A 20,438-nucleotide genomic window follows, 5' to 3' on the forward strand; every position below is an offset into this window, starting at 1 on the left:
ATATCTTGTGGTGGAAGGATCAGGCACAATGGATTAGGTGTATCGAACTACCTAATCACTTCGACAGATTGGAGCAGGCACAAAGCGGGTTCAGAACCCTAATTGTTGATAGAAGGAAGTAATCTATGAGATGAATATCGCTCATTCAATGTGAAGGGACTGAAAATGCACAGTATACAAGAACCTCGAAGAGAAAAAGAGGGGCATTCGTACTCCTATCGAATATTGTGATTCAAGATATAACGATCGCGCCGCTGGACTCCTGGAGGAAGAGCTGTCTGGGCAGAGCGAGTAGTGGCACACGCTCACACCACTCACATAGATCGAGGGGAGCTTGCGGTCCAGATCTAAGTCACCTCGCTATCGTCTGCATTCAGTGGTACTCCTAAGTTGTAATTACATATATTCAAATGTGGCGGTAATATGATAGCGATATGTATCCTGATTACCACGGAGAGGTTCGGGGGGTAGGGAAGAGGAGATGTTCGCGTTACTTGAGAGGCCGCTATGAAGAACTGAGCGCTTGAAAACCTTTGTCCTTTGATAAATCGGGATTCGATAACTCAGAATCAGAATGGCTCGCTATCGTCTTTCTGGTCGGAGCGAGAACGACCTCCGTGTAGTCTGCTTGTCAGGTCTGACCGTGAACACAAAAAAGGTCAGGGTTGGTAGGTACAGGATCCGGTATAATCAGATACCTTGTTCTGTTGATCGTAAGCTGAAAGACGTTTGATTTGTATAAATCGTCTGATATCAGCTATAACCTGCCGCACGAATCCCAATACCCTTGTTTACTTCTCATTGTAGTTCAAAATTCTGTCTTCTCGAGGGTTCTGCATCAATATTCGTCATGGACAGATTGGAACTCTGACCTTCCGTGAAAACAAAAGTAAGGTAGGTCTCGCTGTTACAGCAGTAAGTACGGTCGATCAATCCATCGAGCTCCAAAAACACCAGTCATTCATGGACAGCTGAAACTTAAGAGAACATGAAGACAATACATCGCATGTCGGGATACAAGAAAATGCTCGTAGCCTCCTTGCCCCGTCTCTCAATCCTCCTTCAGTATTCTCCCAATCTGTGGATATAAATGGAATCGATACCTTCTTGATGATGTACTGACATATTTTTGGATGTGGTCATCGAAGAATCGATAAAAAAAGCCAAAAAGAGACGGGTCTCGTCCCGGGATTGAACCGAGGACCACCCCCAAAGTTTTCAGGTGAAAACCCTAAGAGGGCATGCTACCACTGCACCAACGAAACAGGCGAATGCCTTACGAAACCGTGATTGCTGAAAATTGGAATTTTTAATGGTATATATTCTTAAACCTGCCATCCACCGTAGAGTATAACATCCAATCACCTGGATCTTTGAAAATGACACATTTGAGAAACACGCCTATCACGATGTATTCCACTTCTAGTATCCTATGCACGATGAGATGTCCTCTTAGAGATCCGAATCATGCATATAGCGTCGAAAATTCGTTTGGTAATTGAGAACGTATACACTGCCTCATCTAGATTGAATGATATTACGTATAACAGTCGGCTTGCCGCCACTCACAGTTGAATGCGTGTCATCATCACCTAGGACGTGTGTGCTTGTGCTTTCTGTCCATTGATAACATCATATCCTTGTGCATTCCTCATCGCCCAGATATCTCTACATCGGCGTCCATACAACACCACATCACTTCACTCGCATATTCGCATACCTGTGAACAATAGCATTGCGCGACAAACATAGGAACAAGCAATCAAGATGGATCAGCAGCTAATCAATCTCGTGAACAAGGTGAGTTCCTCTTTATCCACAAACAACCCAAAGCATCCGCTGATAATAGTGCCTTCATAGCTGCAAGATGTCTTCGCATCGATCGGTGTATCAAACAATATCGTAAGGCCAAATCATGCTATTATGGCGAATCTTGAATAGCTGACACGCTATCTACAGGATTTACCGCAAATCACCGTCATCGGTTCTCAAAGTAGTGGTAAATCATCAGTGCTTGAGGTGAGTCTTTTGACTTGACATGCACTTCAGCGGACTTAGCTGATATGATATGTCTGATAGAATATCGTTGGAAGAGACTTCCTACCCCGTGGTACTGGTATCGTAACCCGTCGACCACTGGTAGGTGATATATGGCTTTACGCGAATATGGTGTCCGTCCGCTAACACTCGAATATATAGGTCCTTCAATTGATTAATCGACCAGCAACATCTAAACCTGCTCAAGCAAATGGAGACAAAGCAGATGGAGAAAAAGCTGAAGATGCCATGGCAAAAGTGCAACTCAATGAGAACAACCCCGATGAATGGGGAGAGTTCCTTCATTTACCTGGACAGAAATTCCATGATTTCCATAAAATTAGAGATGAGATCGTTAGAGACACTGAGAAAATGACTGGAAAGAACGCTGGTAAGTTCCTTGGCTCACGACCGCATCATCCTGACCTTGTCGAGTTTGCTAATCGGATCTATGTGTTTAAAGGTATTTCACCGAACCCCATCAACCTGAGAATCTTCTCTCCCAATGTCCTTACCCTCACCCTCGTCGATTTACCCGGTTTGACCAAAGTCCCAGTCGGTGATCAACCTCGTGATATTGAGAAACAAATTCGAGATATGCTCTTGCGGTTCATTTCAAAACCTAATGCTATCATCTTGGCAGTTACAGCTGCTAATACCGATTTAGCCAACTCTGATGGATTGAAAATGGCTCGAGAGGTTGACCCAGAGGGAACAAGAACTATTGGTGTTTTAACGAAAGTGGATTTGATGGATCAAGGAACGGATGTCGTGGATATCTTAGCTGGAAGAGTTATTCCATTGAGATTGGGTTATGTCCCCGTAGTCAATCGTGGTCAAAGAGATATCGATCAAAGTAAATCCATCTCATCGGCATTGGAGAATGAGAAAAGATTTTTCGAAAATCACTCTAGTTACGCTGGAAAAGCACAATATTGCGGAACACCTTGGCTCGCTAGAAAACTTAACATTGTGAGTAGTCTTTTCTGCCGTACTGCGAGATATTGCTGAAATCTATTCCAGATTCTTATGCACCACATCCGAAATACCCTTCCCGATATCAAAGCTCGAATCAGTCAACAACTCGGCAAATATCAGGCTGAGCTTGCAGCACTCGGTGGACCAATGGGAGAAACCAATCCTGGTAGTTTAGTCCTTTCGACCATCACAGAATTCTGCTCCGAATTCCGATCTGCCATTGACGGTAACACGAACGATCTCTCCCTCAATGAGCTTTCAGGTGGTGCTCGTATCAGTTTTGTCTTCCACGAATTATATAACAACGGTGTCAAGTCAATCGACCCCTTCGATCAAGTCAAGGATGGCGATATCCGAACTATTCTTTATAACTCCTCCGGTTCTACACCGTCCTTGTTCGTTGGTACAACCGCATTTGAAGTGATAGTCAAACAACAAATCAGGAGATTAGAAGAACCCTCTCTGAGGTGTTGCGCATTGGTCTATGATGAACTGATCCGAATATTAGCTCATCTCTTGACGAAGACAGTGAGTTGTACTTTATCATTTCATTATTCCCTACGGAAGAATGACGCTGACAACAATCTCAGCAAACCTTTAAACGATATCCTGAGCTGAAAGACCGATTCAACTTGGTCGTAATCAGTTTCTTCAAGTCGTGCATGCAACCTACCAACAAGCTTGTCACTGATATGGTAGCAATGCAAGCTTGTTATGTCAACACTACTCATCCAGATTTCATCGGAGGACACAGAGCTATGGCATTAGTGAACGACAGAATGAACGCGAATAAACCCCCTGAGAAGCCCGTTGACCCTAAGAAGATTCCTCCATCCGCTCTCAATAATGGAAAAGATTTGGATGCCGATTTCAAGAAGGATGAACCCAGTTTCTTCAACAGTTTCTTCTCGAAAGACAAGCAGCCAAAGAAGAAGACGGCAGCTATGGAAGCACCTCCTGCTGTCATCAAACCTATCGCTTCTCTCAGTGAACGTGAATCTATGGAGACCGATGTGATCAGTGAGTTTGCCCGTTAATTCAGATGTTCTATATATCTGCTGACCTGTCCAATAGAACTCCTCATTCAATCATATTACTCCGTGGTCAAGCGAGAAATGATCGATATGGTACCCAAAGCAATCACATACAACCTGGTCAATTTTGCAAAAGAAAATCTTCAACGAGAATTACTTGAACACCTTTACAAACCTGAAGTACTAGAAGAACTCTTGAAAGAATCTCCCGATATCGTTGCTAGAAGAAGAGAATGTGTTAAGATGGTCGGAGCTCTGAATGCAGCTGAAGCAATCGTCGCTGCCGTATAAAGAGATTAGAGTATTCAAAAGTTCATATAAACACCTGCCTCTGACAGTCCCAATGATCTACTTAGAATGGTTAATACTTGTAATGAAATGTTTAAATGATCAACTTGGTATGCGCATGGGCATGTCCGTACGCTGCTGCATTGAACCTTCAACTGTTCATTCGATTCTCATAATCTTCATACTGGTCATTTGCATCAGATAAAAGCGACAGCGGGATCAAAGTTTCGTAAACAGTGAATATTTCTACCCAAACAATCATTCAAGCTAAGTGCTAGGTAGTACGCGTCTGAGAATTATCAAAAAATCACCTCTCCTATGTCATTCATCTCATCGCATAATTGTCATATACTTTCATCGACATCACTGCTGATTTCTCTCCTCAATATCTGTTGAATGCGTTCTCTGTTACTAGTACACCCATATTACAATTAGCGATACCCAGACGATAGAAAACGGGACGATATCGCGCCGCCGAACAAGTACCTATACACTTCTAACATTGCAATGTCTTCTGCTGAAGCAGAAAGAAAGCGTCGCGTGAGTCTCTAAACTCTCACCCACCGAAGCAGACTCAAGCTATCATGCACTTCGCTGGTGATATTGAGCAGTGAGCCTTTACTGATATGCTTGATCTCAATACAGGAAGCTCTCGCCGCTCTAAAACAGAGAAAACTCCAAAAACCGACCACTGTTGAACCGATAAATATCGCATCTTCTCCAGAATCTCATGTCCTAGTTCCCCCCTCATCTTCACCAGCTCCTGTACCTACCAAGCAATCAAAATACTTCAGTAATGGTAATCACATTGCTCAGAAATTGAATTATGGTTCAAGCTCCTCGTCAGGGATAATTCCTTCTTCAGGGATAGGACGGAGACATGAGAACGGTGATTCTCAGTCACAAAAAACATTGACCGGAAGTCCACAAGATGTTTTGAAAGCTTTGCATAGTCGACATGCACCTGAATCAAGATCAACGACAGCTGTAGGATCATCTGCATTTTCGTATGATGCAGTCACTTCTCGGAATGGTTCGCTGGCCGATCTTTCACCTTCATCACCTCAACCTTTGAGTAGATTAAAAGCTCGTTATGCCGACCCTGATGACCCAGACTCACCTACTCGTCCAACAACAAACATCGCTGCTCCCTCATCACCCTCTTCATCATCTCGTCAACCTAGTCTAGTCTTGGCTGCTCAATCACATCATAAAGGTGAAGAAGCTCGGATATCACAAATGGCAAGTAGACTATCCAATCAATTCAGCAATGTTCAACAGCATGTGATAGTCTCGCTATTGAAGAAATATCCAGATAATCCTGACAGAGCAATCAATCAAATTCACGCAATGAACGATAGACCTGGAAACTCCTCCCCAATGCATTCACCTTCATCTGTATCATTGTCGACTCCAACAAGGCTCGAAGTCTTCACACCAAATAAAGTTAGACCTCCTGGACAAGGTCAATCAAGACCTACTATGGTAGCCAGAGTCTCTCAATCCACTTCTGTAGCGCCCAAGAATAGAGATCCACCCAAACCAGCGAAAAATGCAAAATCGTCTATTTATGCTAACAGAGCTGTCAATGCTAAACGAAGGGATCCGGATGAGAGTTCTTCGGGAGGTGAAATGTCCGAAGGAGATAGTGAGGGTAGCTGGTCAGGAGATGAAGGTAGAAAGAAGAAAAGGAGAAAGGGAGATCCGGAAGTAGATGCGGAAGGAGAAGCTCTAAAAGCGTTTAACGAGGTGGATGCGGAAATGTTAACGGGTACAATTGGTGAGTTCTGGCTGCATCTTATCTAACATTCAGCTGATTCACTTCCTCGAACAGCTTGTAGCGAGGAACAAGCTGCTATCGTCATCAAGTTACGGCCTTATGAAGATATTGATGAAGCTCGACACAAGCTCACTAAAGCTAGAGGAGTCTCGTTCAAATTATTTGAACAATATACCGAGATCATGGAAGGTTATGTACAAATCGATGCTTGTCTCAACAGGTGTGAAGCTATAGCAAACGATGTTGGCAATACGCTAGCCGTATGGAGAGGCGCGTCAATGGCTCAAGAAAGCGTAGTGGGAACACCTCGTTCCGACGGTTTAAATGACGTCAAAGTCGATGTAGCAAAAGTATCCGAATTGCTAAGAAAAGAGACCGATATGAAGAAGCGAAAGATTTTAGGGAGCTACATACAGACCCAGCCCTCCTCGCTGAGTGAGGGAACGATACTGAAAGATTATCAACTACTGGGTGTAAATTGGTTGAATCTGCTTTACTCCAAAAAGATCGGTTGTATCCTAGCAGATGAAATGGGTGAGTGAGATCTCGCTATTAACGATAATTTCCGCTGACAATGTCATGCGCAGGTCTAGGCAAGACTATCCAAGTCATATCGTTCATTGCTCATCTCAAAGAGAAAGGGATAAAAGGACCCCATATGATATTTGTGCCGTTAGTGATTCGCCTTGCGCAAACCTCAGGATTCGCTAACTGCGGACATATAGTGCCTCTACACTTGAAAATTGGACAAGGGAGTTTGACAGATTTGCCCCCTCAGTCGACGTCCAAACATACTATGGATCACAAGCAGAACGTGCGAGTCTACGAGATGACCTGAAACGACGTTTCAGATCGGGCCGATTAGAAGTTGTTTTGGCTTCTTATACTCAAGTCGCGGCACCGGATGATTTGAGCTTCTTCAGGAAGAAGATCGAGTTTGAAGTGAGCCCGCCCTGCACCACCTCGTCTGTGCTAGAATGCTAATGATGAGATCAGACCTGCGTGTATGATGAAGGACATAAGCTCAAAAGCTGTACCACAAAAGCGTATAGTGATTTACTATCGATCAAACCGAAATGGAGATTGCTCTTGACGGGAACACCGCTCCAGAATAACTTACAGGAGCTGGTCGTGAGTTGAAAGACGCAGCGTAGAGAGACTCGAGCTTATCTACTCTTTCAGTCACTCCTTATGTTCATTCACAAGGACACTTTCGCTGATGCTGAGCCTTATCTCCGAGCAATATTCAAATCTCAAGGATCTGCCAATCTTTTATCGCAACAGCGGACATCTCGAGCACGAACAATGTTAACGCCCTTCGTGTTACGTCGTCGAAAGGCACTTGTGTTGAACCTACCTCCAAAGATTGAAAAAGTTGAACATTGCGAAATGTCAAAAGTTCAGGCTAAACTGTACAACGAGACAATGCAAAGATCTAAAAAGGTTTTACAAGAACTTTCGGATGATGCATTGGAAAATGCTGCTGTCAATGCGGAAGAGGCGGAACAAAAGTCTACAACGAAGAAAGCTACGAAAGCTAAACCTAAGAAAGGTCAAATAACGCCTGCTGCAAGCAGTTCAAATATCCTGATGGATCTCAGAAAAGCAGCGAGTCACCCTCTCCTCTTCCGCAGGTTATATACCGATGCCAAGATCAAGAAACTCGCCAAAGAATGCCTCAATACTCCTACTTATTGTGACTCTAGGTTGGATTATGTTATCGAGGATCTTGAAGTGAGTGTACAAAATCGCAGAGAAAACGAGAGCTGACCCATCCTAGTTTATGAGTGACTACGAAATCTCCAACTTCTGTTCATCATCTATTGAAGATGTAAGTAAATTAGTCGTGAACCTCGACCGCATACTGACTCAGTTCGACTGTATTCAGGAACTCCGCAAATATGCTTTAGACCCCGAGCTGTTCCTCGAAGGCGGAAAGATTACTGCGCTCCGGAATCACATCGAAAGATGTAAGAAAGAGGGAAAGAGAATGTTACTTTTCTCTCAGGTATGCCTCCTTTGAAATCGAGACTCGATATAGAGCTGATTTAGCATGTTGCAGTTCGTAATGATCCTGGATATATTGGAAAAAGCACTTGATCATTTGGGCGTGCGGTATACCCGATTAGATGGTCAAACCAAAACAGATGAAAGACAAGGTTTAGTGGACGAGTTTAACGATGATCCCGAAATCACCGTGTTTCTTCTTTCAACCAAAGCCGGTGGTGTGGGGTAAGTCCTCGCTCGTAACGTCCGTATGCGGTATTAGCTCACGCCTTTGCCGCGAACAGTATCAACTTGACGGCAGCTTCCGTCGTTGTCATCTACGATCAGGACTTCAACCCTCATAACGACAGGCAGGCTGCTGATCGGGCTTACCGTATTGGGCAAGAAAAGGAAGTCGAAGTCATCAAACTCATCACGAAGGGGTCCATTGACGTAAGTGCAAAATCCCGTCATGCTTTCATTTCTCTTGCCTGTTCTGTCTTCTGATGCGCTTGATGAGAGTCAAAGCTGATGCTCCTGCCGCCCCTACAGGAAGATATGCTGGCCATTGGAATGACAAAACTGCAATTAGATGACGCAGTAGGAGGTGAAGAAATCACCTTGGATGGACAAGATAATTCAGGACAAGACGACAACACTGCTAAAGAAACTAGGCGATCATTGTTGACGACTTTAAGGAACAAGTTCGTCGCTGGAGATGCGAGTGAGATGGATGGTATCAAAGAAGAGGACGAGATTCCATTGACAGGTAGTGTGAAGAAAGCTAGGGGTAAAGCTGCTGAGGGCGCATAACGAAGTGGCTGCATTGAACCCCAGTGCAGGGGGATGTATGCACTGTGCGAGTCGGAGAGGTGAAAGTGCTCTCTGCGTCGATGGGAAGGATCTGTTGAAGTATAATACAAAACTGTTGTAGTCTCATTACGTTATTCATAGTTCATTATTCATACACTCTCCTGCACTTTTGCTCTGGCAAAATGACCATTAGTCATAAATACATGCATCGTTACAAAATGTTCATTTCATGCGTACTTGCTGGAAGACCGGCTAGCAGCGGGGTCGTATAGGAGGTCTCATGGTCTAGAGCACGATTATGACGAGAACATCGATAATCCCTTCATATGTCTATCCACAGCTGCTCTGAACTGCAAAGACAACGATAGTTCAGCGATCCCTCTTTGATGTGTTGAACGCGATCTTTATGCTCATACGGCTGGAAATGAGTTCACCAGGAATGTTTGGCTTACTTGATCGTTGTCAATCCCTTCTGCCCTGCTGTCAAGTTTCACCAACGGATTCCGCACAACGCACTCTACGAACGGCCCTACGTATAATTGTCGCAACACAAATCGTAATGAATCGGATGAAGGATCTGAGAGAAGTACGAATTTGTAATTTGTCGGAGTCTCAAAAAGGTGTAGTTTGTATGATGAAGTTGAATAAGAAGTAAAGGCTTCCTCTCTGGAACAAGAGATGTGGTGGGGTGTCAATCAAGTTTATGAGTATATGAGACTATATTGTGATGATGATATATTTCTCACCTTCCAGATAATTTCTTGACCATATTTCTCAGACTCAGTATAACGCCATAAACCAACTTTGATTCTTCATCAAATGGTAAACCTTTCGGTAATTTGTTCGTTCTATTCGCACCGCCATCTATAGTCCCATTTGACAATAAAGAACTCCTATTCGTTTCTGAGAATATCGACTCTCTTGTTGGAGCACCTGCCTCGTTCGGTTGAAGGGGAGGCGGTATTCTATGAACGCCAGGTTTATTCGATATTGCTGGAGGTGCACGAATGGGTTGAGTACGATGCCAATCTTGGTAGTAGACACATTCACAATGCCTACATCAAGAGTCCAATCAGTCTCACTTCATCATCGAGTTGATTGCAGAGAAATAGATCTTAATCTTACCGGTCAAATATGTAAAGTGAGTATATGGTCATTCTTGATTAGATCAAGATGATAGTCGGAGGGAAGCGTAGGAAGATAGTTTACCAATCAGGCTGCTCTGATCAAGGAGTTCTCTTTAGTGACGATTAGGTCCGACGAAATATGTGGGCTCAGTAGTGGAACAGAGACTGAGTGTAGTGAGACGTGCTATAATTGATATGTGGAAAGTCACGAAATGATGGTGTTGAAAGGAAATAGATGATACGAAATTGAACTGATAAACGCGCTCGCGATTGCGTTCAATGTTCCTGACTTTGCCAAAATATCGTCGGTTTGCATCTTCTTTCCTCTTGAACAACAACAACGTTACATCAAATCAATAATCATAGCTGGGTGCAATCACAATATCCAGCTCAGTTATGGGCTTCACGGACTGTTTACCGCAGCTGTCTACTCAATTCGGGGAGCGTTTCCGATTACCATCCAAGTTCACCAGGGATCTGACTTGGGGTCTGATAATAGGAGTAACTTTCTCATTATCTTCTACGTCGGTTGCATTGTTGTTTGAGGACTGGAGAAGGAAAAGAAACATTGCCAGGATACCGCCTAGACCTATCGAAATAAGAAGCGATGAAATCGTAGATGGTGTGATCGGCCTGATAGGTAAATACCAAAGAATTTTATCCAGTGGATCGAAATGCTTATTAGCCTCCAATAGGTAATACCCCGCTTATAAGGATCAACTCTCTGAGTAATGCACTTGGAGTGGACATACTGGTAAGTTGCCGTATGGGTCATTGACATTACCGCGCTAATGCACTGCGTTTCGATAGGGAAAAGCAGAGGTTCGTTCAGTATTGCACATCTTCAGATAGCGACACTGATTTGCCAACAGTACTTGAACCCCGGAGGATCTGTGAAAGATCGAGTGGCTTTGAAGAGTGAGTCTCGATCATCCACTTGACGCGTCCAGCTTACAAGCTAATGAAACTTTCCCAGTCATCGAGGATGCCGAAACGCAAGGGTTGTTGCACCCCCATACTGGCTCTGTACTATTCGAGGGAACTGTTGGCAGTACAGGTATTTCATTGGCAACAGTGGGTAGGGCAAAGTAAGCGACTTCTTTGATCTAACCACAACCCACAATTTGCCGTGCTAAATTATCTCTTTAGAGGCTATGAATGTTGCATCATAATGCCTGATGATGTAGCCATCGAGAAAGTTCAGGTGTTAGAGAAACTAGGAGCTAAAGTAGAGAGAGTGCGGCCGGCTAGTATCGTCGATGAGAAACAGGTGAGTTCAATATCTAGTGATGGTATGGTTGACCATGCAGCTGATCATTCGATGCATTCTCAGTTCGTCGTATGTTCACCCTTACTTGCACTTCTACTCTACTCCGAAGCGTGATTTGACAAAATGTCTTACAGAATTTAGCACGCAAACGAGCTTTAGAATTTGGAAATACGACTTTGGTTGATCCTCCAAAAACCAATCCCGAGATTGCAGTTTCGACTCAAGCTCAACCATCAGAAGTTGGACATGAGACGAATTCTTCTGAATCATTTGTACCCGTGATCACTCTACCCGAAATACTTCGTCCTGCACTAGAAACCAAACCGAGGGGATTTTTCGCGGATCAATTTGAGAACGAATCGAATTTCCACGCACATTATAAAGGGACCGGCCCGGAGATACTCAGACAAACAAGTGGTAATTTGGACGCTTTCGTTAGTGGAGCTGGTACAGGAGGTACTATAGCTGGAACTGGAGTATTCTTGAAGAAATCGTTACCCAATCTGAAAATTGTTCTATCTGATCCTGAAGGTAAGTCTCAGTAAATTGACATATCCGTCTGACATATCGATTCAGGCTCAGGATTGTATAACAAGGTCAAGTATAATGTCATGTTTGATCCCAAGGAGAGTGAGGGGAAGAAAAGGCGACATCAAGTCGACACTGTGGTGGAAGGTATCGGTGAGTGATGATACCTTCCTTGTTCAAGAATCAACAGCTAAACTTACATATCGACATGCTAGGAATCAATCGAGTGAGTTGTTTTATGCGTGGGACCATATCAAGTATGCTAAAATCAACTTTAGATAACCCAGAATTTCTCTTTGGGATTGGACATCATTGACGATGCTTATCGGTAGGCCTCCAGATCTTAAGAATGATTCTCATGATGTGAAGCTGACTATGACAATCACAGAATATCTGATGCAGAAGCAGTGGCAATGTCGCGTTACCTCGTGTCACATGATGGCCTTTACCTCGGTTCTTCAAGCGCATGTAACCTAGTAGCTTGTGTAAGATTGGCGAAAACTCTTAGTAAAGGTAGTCGGATAGCTACAATCCTGTAAATTACGTTCTCAATCCATCATTATCAGACTTCATGTCAATCGAAATTAAGAGCTGATAACCATTTGGCTAATAGGTGTGATTCTGGATCACGACATCAAAGTAAATTCTGGTCAGACGATTATCTTCGAACGAATAATATTCCTATAGATACAAGTATCATCGATACTTTACTCAACTCATAATATGCAATACAGTAATCGAGTAGGGGAAGAGAAGCATCCAGTGGCAAACCATCTTGTTTCCCCGGAAATGTTGCACACAATGCAGTGTAGGACCGGCGTTTGAACTCGACATTGAATTCGACACTGAATAAACTGCCTCTCGGTCCTAATCCTTGGAACCACCGAGGACGTCCAAAGACTTCGATACATGACAAGGGAGATGTCTTCGTGGTGACCTTTCAGAGTGCTCCACTGTTAGAGAAAACCTTTTATGCTCCTGAGCTGCTCGTTCACTCCCCATGTTTCTCTTCCCCTGCTTCTTGTGGACTTCTTGTTCTTCGAAGCAAAAATCTCGAGCTAAAGAATCGTCGTCCCACTGGTCGGCCTTCTGACCTCACTTCCTAATCTTGCGACGACTGACCAATTCATCCTTTGTTGTACCACGTCCGTTGATGTCGTGACCAACGATTCATTTTCTCATCACCTTTCATTGGCTGCCTTCGATGCATTGACGCTTGATATGTAAGCGAACGGAGAAGACATTTTTGAAAAGCTATAAGAATGGTTCCATATTGCGAGGTGAGTTTTGAGTTTTATCTACTCATCCAACTTTCGGGATAAATTTTTAGCATGGCTGAGGACGACTATTCTGCTTACCAGCCTCATCCCAGCTCCAGGGGAAACTCAAGGCGACCGTCGAGGCGATCCTCACCAGAGCAAAACACACACAAGGAGCCCACTTGTTACGCACCTGCACCATCTGCTCATCGAAACAATTACTCTGACTCATACGGTCCACCAACCGATGCCGATAATTATGGGCTAGCAGAATACCAACACTTGCCACCCACAGAACCGAGTGGGGTGACTTATGTCTACCCCGATCCTGCCATGCAGTCACACCCTGGAACGGGACCTCCTGCCAATCCACACACTCATGCAGACTTTGCTGCTTTTCAAGGATATCGATCCGATGAAGGCGCTCATCGCGGATTGGCTGGTAGAGGACCGGTATACAACCTCGGGGAAAGACCGGATTCTCAAAACATTCAGGGTTTCTACCATGGAAACTCTGATCCTTCTGCTCTTAGACTTCACGAGTCCGACCCCCATGGGTCTGGACCTGCTTTCATGTTCACCGCTCCTTGCGATGCAACCGAAAATGAGCACGGGACTCCATTCAGTAACCCCAGTCCTTCGCCTCGTCTCAGAGCTGTCGATTACTCGCCGAGAACCGGGCTCCAGTCCTCCGGCTCATCTGAAGAGAGGAGAAGACGCTCTCGCACACCCAGAAGGTATTTTGGAAGCGGAACAAACCCGGATCAACCCTTTGGTCTTTTCCTGAACGTACCGGGTAAAATCGACTTTGAGAGAATTACTAGGGACGAGACTAGAAGAGCCACACACGACGAACCGGCAGAGAAAGATCCTCCGTACGCACCCAGCAACAAAGAACATCCCTCACCCGACTCTAGACGCCCCAGTTCCCGAGGAAGCCAATCTGACCTGTACCGTCGTTCTCCTTCAAGAGATGGAAGAAGTACGGCAAGATCGGCGGTATCCTCAGATGCAATCTTTACGGTCGTGGATGAACATGGCCGAACACATGTCATACAAGTACCACGAGGCGAACATAGCGAAGTCACTCTTCGGGGCTGTCTTAATCCGTCCAGGTCAACCTCTGCTGTGAGCGGAGAAAGTGCCACGCAAATGCAAGACGATAATATTGGAAAGGAAAGAAAGACTGATACGTGGGAGCCAGCAGGTCCTCCCAGTCCAGGGCTTTCTCATGAGGGCAGTCAACATCCTTATAAGGCTGCCAGTGATAGGGAAAACCCATCAGGAAACCGACGTCGACGTGGCAGATCTCCGGGTTTGGGAAGAAAGTCAGAAGAGCAGCAATTTTCTGGGTTCCACCCACCCCATGATCGGGACAGTTACGGGAAGAACAATTTCCCACTCGACCCTGGGCCTCTTGCTCCTCCCACAAACTCTCCTTCTGAGAGCGGGGGCAGAAAGGGTCGTCAGTCACATGGGAGAGTGGACGAGAGCGATCAATCTAGCGAAAATACCGACAAACCGTATTCCGTGGAATTAGAGCTGGCTAGCTCTTGGGTTCCCAAATAAGAGCTCAAGGAGCAGACCGGAGGTGGTACGAGACGATAGTTTCAGCTGGTCTCAGCAATATGGCATAGTCGAGAATTTTTCTCAATTCTGTTTTACTGCAGTGATGATGAAATCTCGAATGAGAATTGTAATTCACATTCGACCGGGAAATGTATACAATGCATGGGTGACCATTTGCGCGCTAGCGACGCGCTAGCAGAATAAGCTCGCTGTCCACACGAATCCGGCTTTGTTATCATTTCTGATACTCACAAGATATCTAGTAAGAATTGATCATCGCTCTGAATCATCAAGGTCCACTTTGGGATATCACAAATACCTATTCAGCTATCGTTTCTCCCACACAAGTTGTTACGAATCACGACGCTCTACATCACATATGCATATGGACAAAAAACCAAAACTACAGCACCCGAGATTCCCATCTGGTCCCCCACGATGGTACTAATCGAGCGATACCCAGCTTAGCTTCCTAGAGTTAGATACATGTCATTATTGGGGTTGTATATGGAAGCTACGGATGGGAACTCGGGGTCTGCGTGTGCACGCTTCTAAATTACTCTACTAAATCTATAGTACCTAGGAACGTCCTACCTCTCGCCTTAGCCAGCGGCTTCCTAGAGCTGACGGGATAGGGCGGTTTCGAGGTTCTATGGCCGTAGATGAAAGGACGACAAGCTTGTCATCTCTATGTACTGAACAACAAAGACGACTTTCAGATGTTGTTAGGAGGACTGATTATGTTGAGAGTATAGAAGATGACAAGGCGAATGAAGCTAAAACGAACTGACGAGCTATCTTGTTCTTTATATTCGCGTAAATTTACGTCCGATCCACATGAATCTCTCCCCACTCCCCACTCCCTACTCCCTCCTCACCGCCACATTTGTCTTTGAACAAAAACTTTACTCGAATATACATCTCATGTTTGTTTTTACCCAAATGAGACAAAAAGGCTTACAATCTGGTGGGAAAACATTGGGCGTCGATCAATTTCTCCGGTTTCTTAAATGTTTTCTATTTTAATTCAAATATTAAATGTTCCTGAAATTTGTCTTCTCCACTTTCCCCCTTTCCACAGCAAAACTGCTCAACTAACATGCTCTTTTGGCGTTTCTGACAGCATTCGTAATTACGCAAAAAGAGGGAAGATACTATTGTTCCTGAGAGATGAACTCGTCTAACGAGAGGGAATCCATCCAAAACAAGGAGGAGGAAGAAAGAAGGTTTGAAGCAATCCAGGGATATACGTTATTACGATCAAAATGTCTGGAATGTCACGTTCGAAAGAGGGAAAAAGGAAAGATGAGAATGGAGAGATCGACCAAAACAAAGAAGCAAAAGAATCATCCATTTCGCAGGGGAGGAAGGGTGTGTAACCCTCTACCAGAAAGTTAAATAATTCTCAAAAGCTCACAAGCCTCAAAAAATGACATAATGGACTTGATTAAAGGCAATATGGGATTTGTATCGAATAGGTTTTTGAATGGGTGTAGAGAGGAACTCGCTTTCCATGTTCAAATTGTCAGATTGCACCGTTAATACTATCACGGAAACAACAAACCCAACTTCACTTTACTATTACGATTGTAGCTATAGTTTGAATAAACCAAGGACAAGCAAATGTGAAGTTGACATATTGTCAATCGCCTATTCTCGACGCTCAATCTGAATTAGTACGTACATCGACGAGACAGAATAATCGCACGCACATATCGATCATCATTTAATTTTTACCTCGAAGCGAAGATTGTGATACTTGTAACATTATCGATCCGACTTTGTCAAATCTTATAATCAGTATCATTAACAGCCTTGCGATATTCACTCACACCTGTCAGCAAAGCTGGTCAGTATTCAACAAGTATCATCACCATTCCTTGGACAGCTCCGCGTTCTTCCGCCCAAGTCAAACAACGTTATCATCATCACTCATTGTCGAGCTACTTTGTATTCGTATTCGCTGGTGGACCTATCTAGATCAGGACAAGCGGTCTTGAGATCATTAGAAATCGTTGAAGGAGAAAGTTTAGTTTAGACTTGAAAAAACTCTGCCAACCGGATTGGAACCAAACGTCAATCCTTTGGCAACGAAACATAGCCAATCCAACCTCCTCATTGGACGATCCTTTATTCCGTCCTCGCTTATTTCTCGCTCGTTCCGTATACCATCCATCAACCGCACATTGAATCTGAAATCAGAATACCTGCATCTTCTGCTCATGCTACCCTAACATCTCGATCACTATTCACCGCAATGAGCGAATCAACACAGCCCGGTCGTTCATCGTCCATACACTCGATGCTGTCTGTCTCGACTCATCCATTATCCCGATTCAACTCGTCGGCAGTGCAACCCATACTTGATGATTTAAAGCTAAGTAACATACTCAACGGCGAGACATGTCCGCCTATATCGTTCATCGACTTTGCATCATTCGTGGCCAACAAGGAATTCACGACTGAAAACCTATTGTTCATTCTTTGGTTCAGGAGCTATAGGGAAAGATTCGACAAATTAGAGCAGAAAGTGAAAGAGACAATACCTATCCCAAGTACTAGATTAGGAGATAGGTATGATCCTTATGGTTATATTGATCGTCCCATGCCACAGCATGATCCGTCAGAGCCCGAACAAGATACCCCAGTCGTGTTCAGCGAACCTTTTAGGAGTAGGGATGGTGGATCTAAACCTTGTTTCTGCCATACAGAAAATATAAATCATAAAACATGTCGCCAATTTTCATCCTGCCATTGTGCTGAAACTAAAGTAGTGACCGCTCGACGTGCGAGTAGACTACTTTCCATCACACATTCCCTGATAGGCTCAAGACGGCCATCGACAATATCACATCCAAACGAGTCAAATGCGTTAACCTCGATACTACACCAAGCTACCCATCCTCCATTACCTCCGCCAGGTACAGTACTTGCTGAACCTGCACAACAGCCAATGAGAGACGAAGCGCATAGAGGATTCGCAACATTTCTGAGGAAAGGGGGAAGTAAAGAGCTGGGTATCAGTGATGAATTGAGAGAGTATACTAGGGTTTGCTTGGCCAGGAGTACAGCCCCTGAAGTGGTGAGTAATCGATTGCTTCCTTCAAGCGCAGATCTAAAGCATCTCAATAGTTCTTGCCGTTGTACGAGGAAATATACCATGTTGTTGAAACGCAAAGTCTTCCCCATTTTCTCGCCAACGCAAAGAGCAATATCAACCGGCCAAAGCAGGTGTTTTGGTGAGTCATCTGATCTATTCGGAGGTTTCTGCAAGGACTGTGTTGAGAAACTCTCTGCGCGCAGGTATGCGGTCGGTGCAGCCGATTTTGGACTTGGCGCCGTCATTTACATTCTTCTCACGTTGCTTCTCCCCGACCACCCATTCAAACACCGAGCATGGCGGCTCTTCTCTATTGTTTTCGCAACTTTTGGTGCCATGCAATTCTATTCGGCTTATCGAGGGTTCTGTACTCAAGTTTGGGGTCGATCACATCGACAGGTGAGACCCTGGGAGATGGATGAATTAGATGACGAGGAGACTTTGGTTGAAAGTAGAGGGGCCTCAGAACTGAAAGAAGAATCTTTCATGCCAGAACCTACACAGTCTATCAGTCGAAGAGAGATGGACATTCATCTGCCTGATGGAGTGCAGCCTCTGGCTGATCTAGGAGGCGCTGCAAGTATACCGTCAGACGCAGGGGAAGATGATCTCATAAAAGAAGGCGGCTCGCCTGCGTCATCGAAACAGGACTCGGTAACTGTCGCTCTTCCAGTCCTCGACGGATCAGAGGTGTCGGACGCGGAAAGACGGCGACTGGAAGTTCGTCGTTCAACAATCAAAGCACCAAGCCCAAATGAAGCTTTCCCCATATCAGATGACATGGCACCACCTACGATATCGTTCTCAGATACTGATAATCGACATCGAAGAGAGATATCACCGTTTATCAATGATGAAGCTGTTTTCCCTTCGTCAGCGTCATCAACTCGCGGGTCGATCAACGTTTCTGGAGCTTCTTCTGGAGTACCATTAACGAGATCAAAATCAAGATTACATTCTATAGCAAGTCAACGAGCAAACAAAGAGATTTCAGCCTTGTTATCCAAATTACTCAAAGCACCTATATCGACAGAAGATGATGATCTGGCAGATCCATTATCGACTTCGTTCAAATCAAATGGATTGAGGAAACGTATAACTAAACACAAAGACAAGCCAAAGAGACCGAAGGTGTTTGGACCTGAGAAATTAGTTGAAGATCCAAGAGTGAAAAAGGTTTATCGTGATATCAAAAGAGATATTCTCATTCTCGGTGGGATTGTGGCGTCTATTTGGATAGTATTATGTTTAGCTGTTCCGTGTGCTGGCTTAGCATCATAAGAATGAATGGGACGATGATCTGCAAGATGTAAGTCCTATAAATATATAAATAGTGTACATTTAATTATCATATACATGGGCAAAACATCTCTGTTCACTGCTATGTTAACGGCAACGGAAGTGTTTTCAATTCGATACTGAGTCGAATCACAAATGTATACTATGTAACGGTAACATGCAATTAGCTACAAACAAGAACACCGAATTGCCTTAAAATCGCGTGTATATACTGGATATCCGGTGTTGCTCTTCTCTGCAAGCTTTATTCATCATTAAGACCTACATAACTTGAATCCCTTCTCAGCCATCCTTCCATTTCTATCCATTGTCCTAAAGTATGGTCTTCGCCCTTTCCAAGAGTAGAAAATGAACCTCTTTCTTCGATCAAAGCAGAAAGATCTGTTGAGCCCATAATACGTTTTCTTCTTTGAAAAACCTTTGTTGGGGAAGGACTGGATCTACCGTGATTGGTAGGTTGAGACCGAGATAATGACGACGAAGGTGGTTTCGCTTGAATGATGCGTTCGTTTGGAGTCATGGAAAGCTCACTCTGGATTCGCTTGATGGGTCTGTCATTGGGTGATAATGATAATCTCCGTGGACGGGGCCCATACCATGCTGCAACGACTTCACTTGACCACCAATCATTCTCCAATTTGTCAATCTCGGCTTGTACGATTTCTTGAGATACATCTATATCGATGCTATTGAGATGTATTCTGAGATCTTCTGTACGTTTGCGGAATGAATGTAGAGAAGATAAATAGATGGTGGATGAACAAGGTGAATTGGAATATCCACGAATGAGTTTATTGATACATTTGATCAATTGATCAAGCTTGATTATCGGATCATTAGGTGAAGTAGCTCCAGCAGGTTTCACAGACGCCCAAGATCCCTGAGGATCCTTGGGAGAAGCTGATGGTGAAGGTGTAGGAGGGGTGATGGTGAACATTTTTCAATTGTGCGTTATTGATCAACGGCGCTCTTGAAGATAGTAAATCAATCTGCAACTTCTCTGAGTTCGGTCAAGTCAGTACGTACCTTAATACCGAACAGGTAGTGCGCGAAGCTAGCAGAGTAGCAAACAAAGACGAAAAGATCGTATTAATACTTACAGGGTACGTCTAATGTGATTCAGGAGGATATGTCCAGGCGAAATCAGGTAAGGTAATATACCAAATAGGATAAGTCGAATCTGCTTGAACGCATTGACACGAGTCAGCATGTGAAAATTGATTGAGCGAACACATTGCTATTTCTTTAGTAATCCAGAAGTGAACATTGGCATGGCTACTTATATATCTTTTTCCGATTCCAGGGGGTAGTGTAGGTTGTGGATTGTGGGTCGGAGAATGAGCTCGATGATGTGATCCGAAGCTACTTTT

General features: G+C 44.2%; 7 protein-coding genes across 7 annotated transcripts; 5 read left to right on the forward strand and 2 right to left on the reverse strand.

Annotated features, from left to right (window-relative positions):
- Positions 1-1,767: 1,767 nt before the first annotated feature.
- IL334_002513 (uncharacterized protein) lies at positions 1,768-4,340 on the forward strand (the record flags this gene model as incomplete). The annotated part of the gene is made up of 9 exons (XM_062934257.1): positions 1,768-1,800; positions 1,861-1,902; positions 1,960-2,019; positions 2,080-2,139; positions 2,200-2,428; positions 2,501-3,009; positions 3,061-3,543; positions 3,606-4,035; positions 4,090-4,340. The coding sequence occupies 9 exons, from the start codon at positions 1,768-1,770 to the stop codon at positions 4,338-4,340; spliced, it is 2,097 nt and encodes a 698-aa protein (XP_062790308.1).
- Positions 4,341-4,844: 504 nt separating this feature from the next.
- On the forward strand, positions 4,845-8,916 carry IL334_002514 (uncharacterized protein; the record flags this gene model as incomplete). Its single annotated transcript, XM_062934258.1, has 12 exons — positions 4,845-4,877; positions 4,983-6,117; positions 6,172-6,651; positions 6,705-6,789; positions 6,843-7,059; positions 7,114-7,248; positions 7,300-7,851; positions 7,898-7,948; positions 8,006-8,125; positions 8,180-8,349; positions 8,409-8,556; positions 8,656-8,916. 12 exons carry the CDS (start codon positions 4,845-4,847, stop codon positions 8,914-8,916), a joined length of 3,387 nt encoding a protein of 1,128 aa, XP_062790309.1.
- A 296-nt stretch (positions 8,917-9,212) lies between these two features.
- IL334_002515 (uncharacterized protein) lies at positions 9,213-10,073 on the reverse strand (the record flags this gene model as incomplete). Its single annotated transcript, XM_062934259.1, has 4 exons — positions 9,213-9,266; positions 9,369-9,582; positions 9,663-9,971; positions 10,042-10,073. The coding sequence occupies 4 exons, from the start codon at positions 10,071-10,073 to the stop codon at positions 9,213-9,215; spliced, it is 609 nt and encodes a 202-aa protein (XP_062790310.1).
- A 366-nt stretch (positions 10,074-10,439) lies between these two features.
- On the forward strand, positions 10,440-12,563 carry IL334_002516 (uncharacterized protein; the record flags this gene model as incomplete). Its single annotated transcript, XM_062934260.1, has 12 exons — positions 10,440-10,683; positions 10,739-10,797; positions 10,854-10,865; positions 10,916-10,961; positions 11,020-11,131; positions 11,193-11,313; positions 11,448-11,844; positions 11,890-11,994; positions 12,057-12,067; positions 12,120-12,169; positions 12,230-12,376; positions 12,455-12,563. 12 exons carry the CDS (start codon positions 10,440-10,442, stop codon positions 12,561-12,563), a joined length of 1,413 nt encoding a protein of 470 aa, XP_062790311.1.
- Positions 12,564-13,172: 609 nt separating this feature from the next.
- Positions 13,173-14,669, forward strand: IL334_002517 (uncharacterized protein; the record flags this gene model as incomplete). The annotated part of the gene is made up of 1 exon (XM_062934261.1): positions 13,173-14,669. The coding sequence occupies one exon, from the start codon at positions 13,173-13,175 to the stop codon at positions 14,667-14,669; it is 1,497 nt and encodes a 498-aa protein (XP_062790312.1).
- Positions 14,670-16,926: 2,257 nt separating this feature from the next.
- Positions 16,927-19,050, forward strand: IL334_002518 (uncharacterized protein; the record flags this gene model as incomplete). The annotated part of the gene is made up of 3 exons (XM_062934262.1): positions 16,927-17,751; positions 17,802-17,908; positions 17,973-19,050. 3 exons carry the CDS (start codon positions 16,927-16,929, stop codon positions 19,048-19,050), a joined length of 2,010 nt encoding a protein of 669 aa, XP_062790313.1.
- Positions 19,051-19,312: 262 nt separating this feature from the next.
- On the reverse strand, positions 19,313-20,005 carry IL334_002519 (uncharacterized protein; the record flags this gene model as incomplete). The annotated part of the gene is made up of 1 exon (XM_062934263.1): positions 19,313-20,005. The coding sequence occupies one exon, from the start codon at positions 20,003-20,005 to the stop codon at positions 19,313-19,315; it is 693 nt and encodes a 230-aa protein (XP_062790314.1).
- Between the last annotated feature and the right edge of the window lie 433 nt (positions 20,006-20,438).

The sequence above is a fragment of the Kwoniella shivajii genome, chromosome 3 (genome assembly GCF_035658355.1).
Source record: "Kwoniella shivajii chromosome 3, complete sequence".
Lineage (NCBI taxonomy): Eukaryota > Fungi > Basidiomycota > Tremellomycetes > Tremellales > Cryptococcaceae > Kwoniella > Kwoniella shivajii.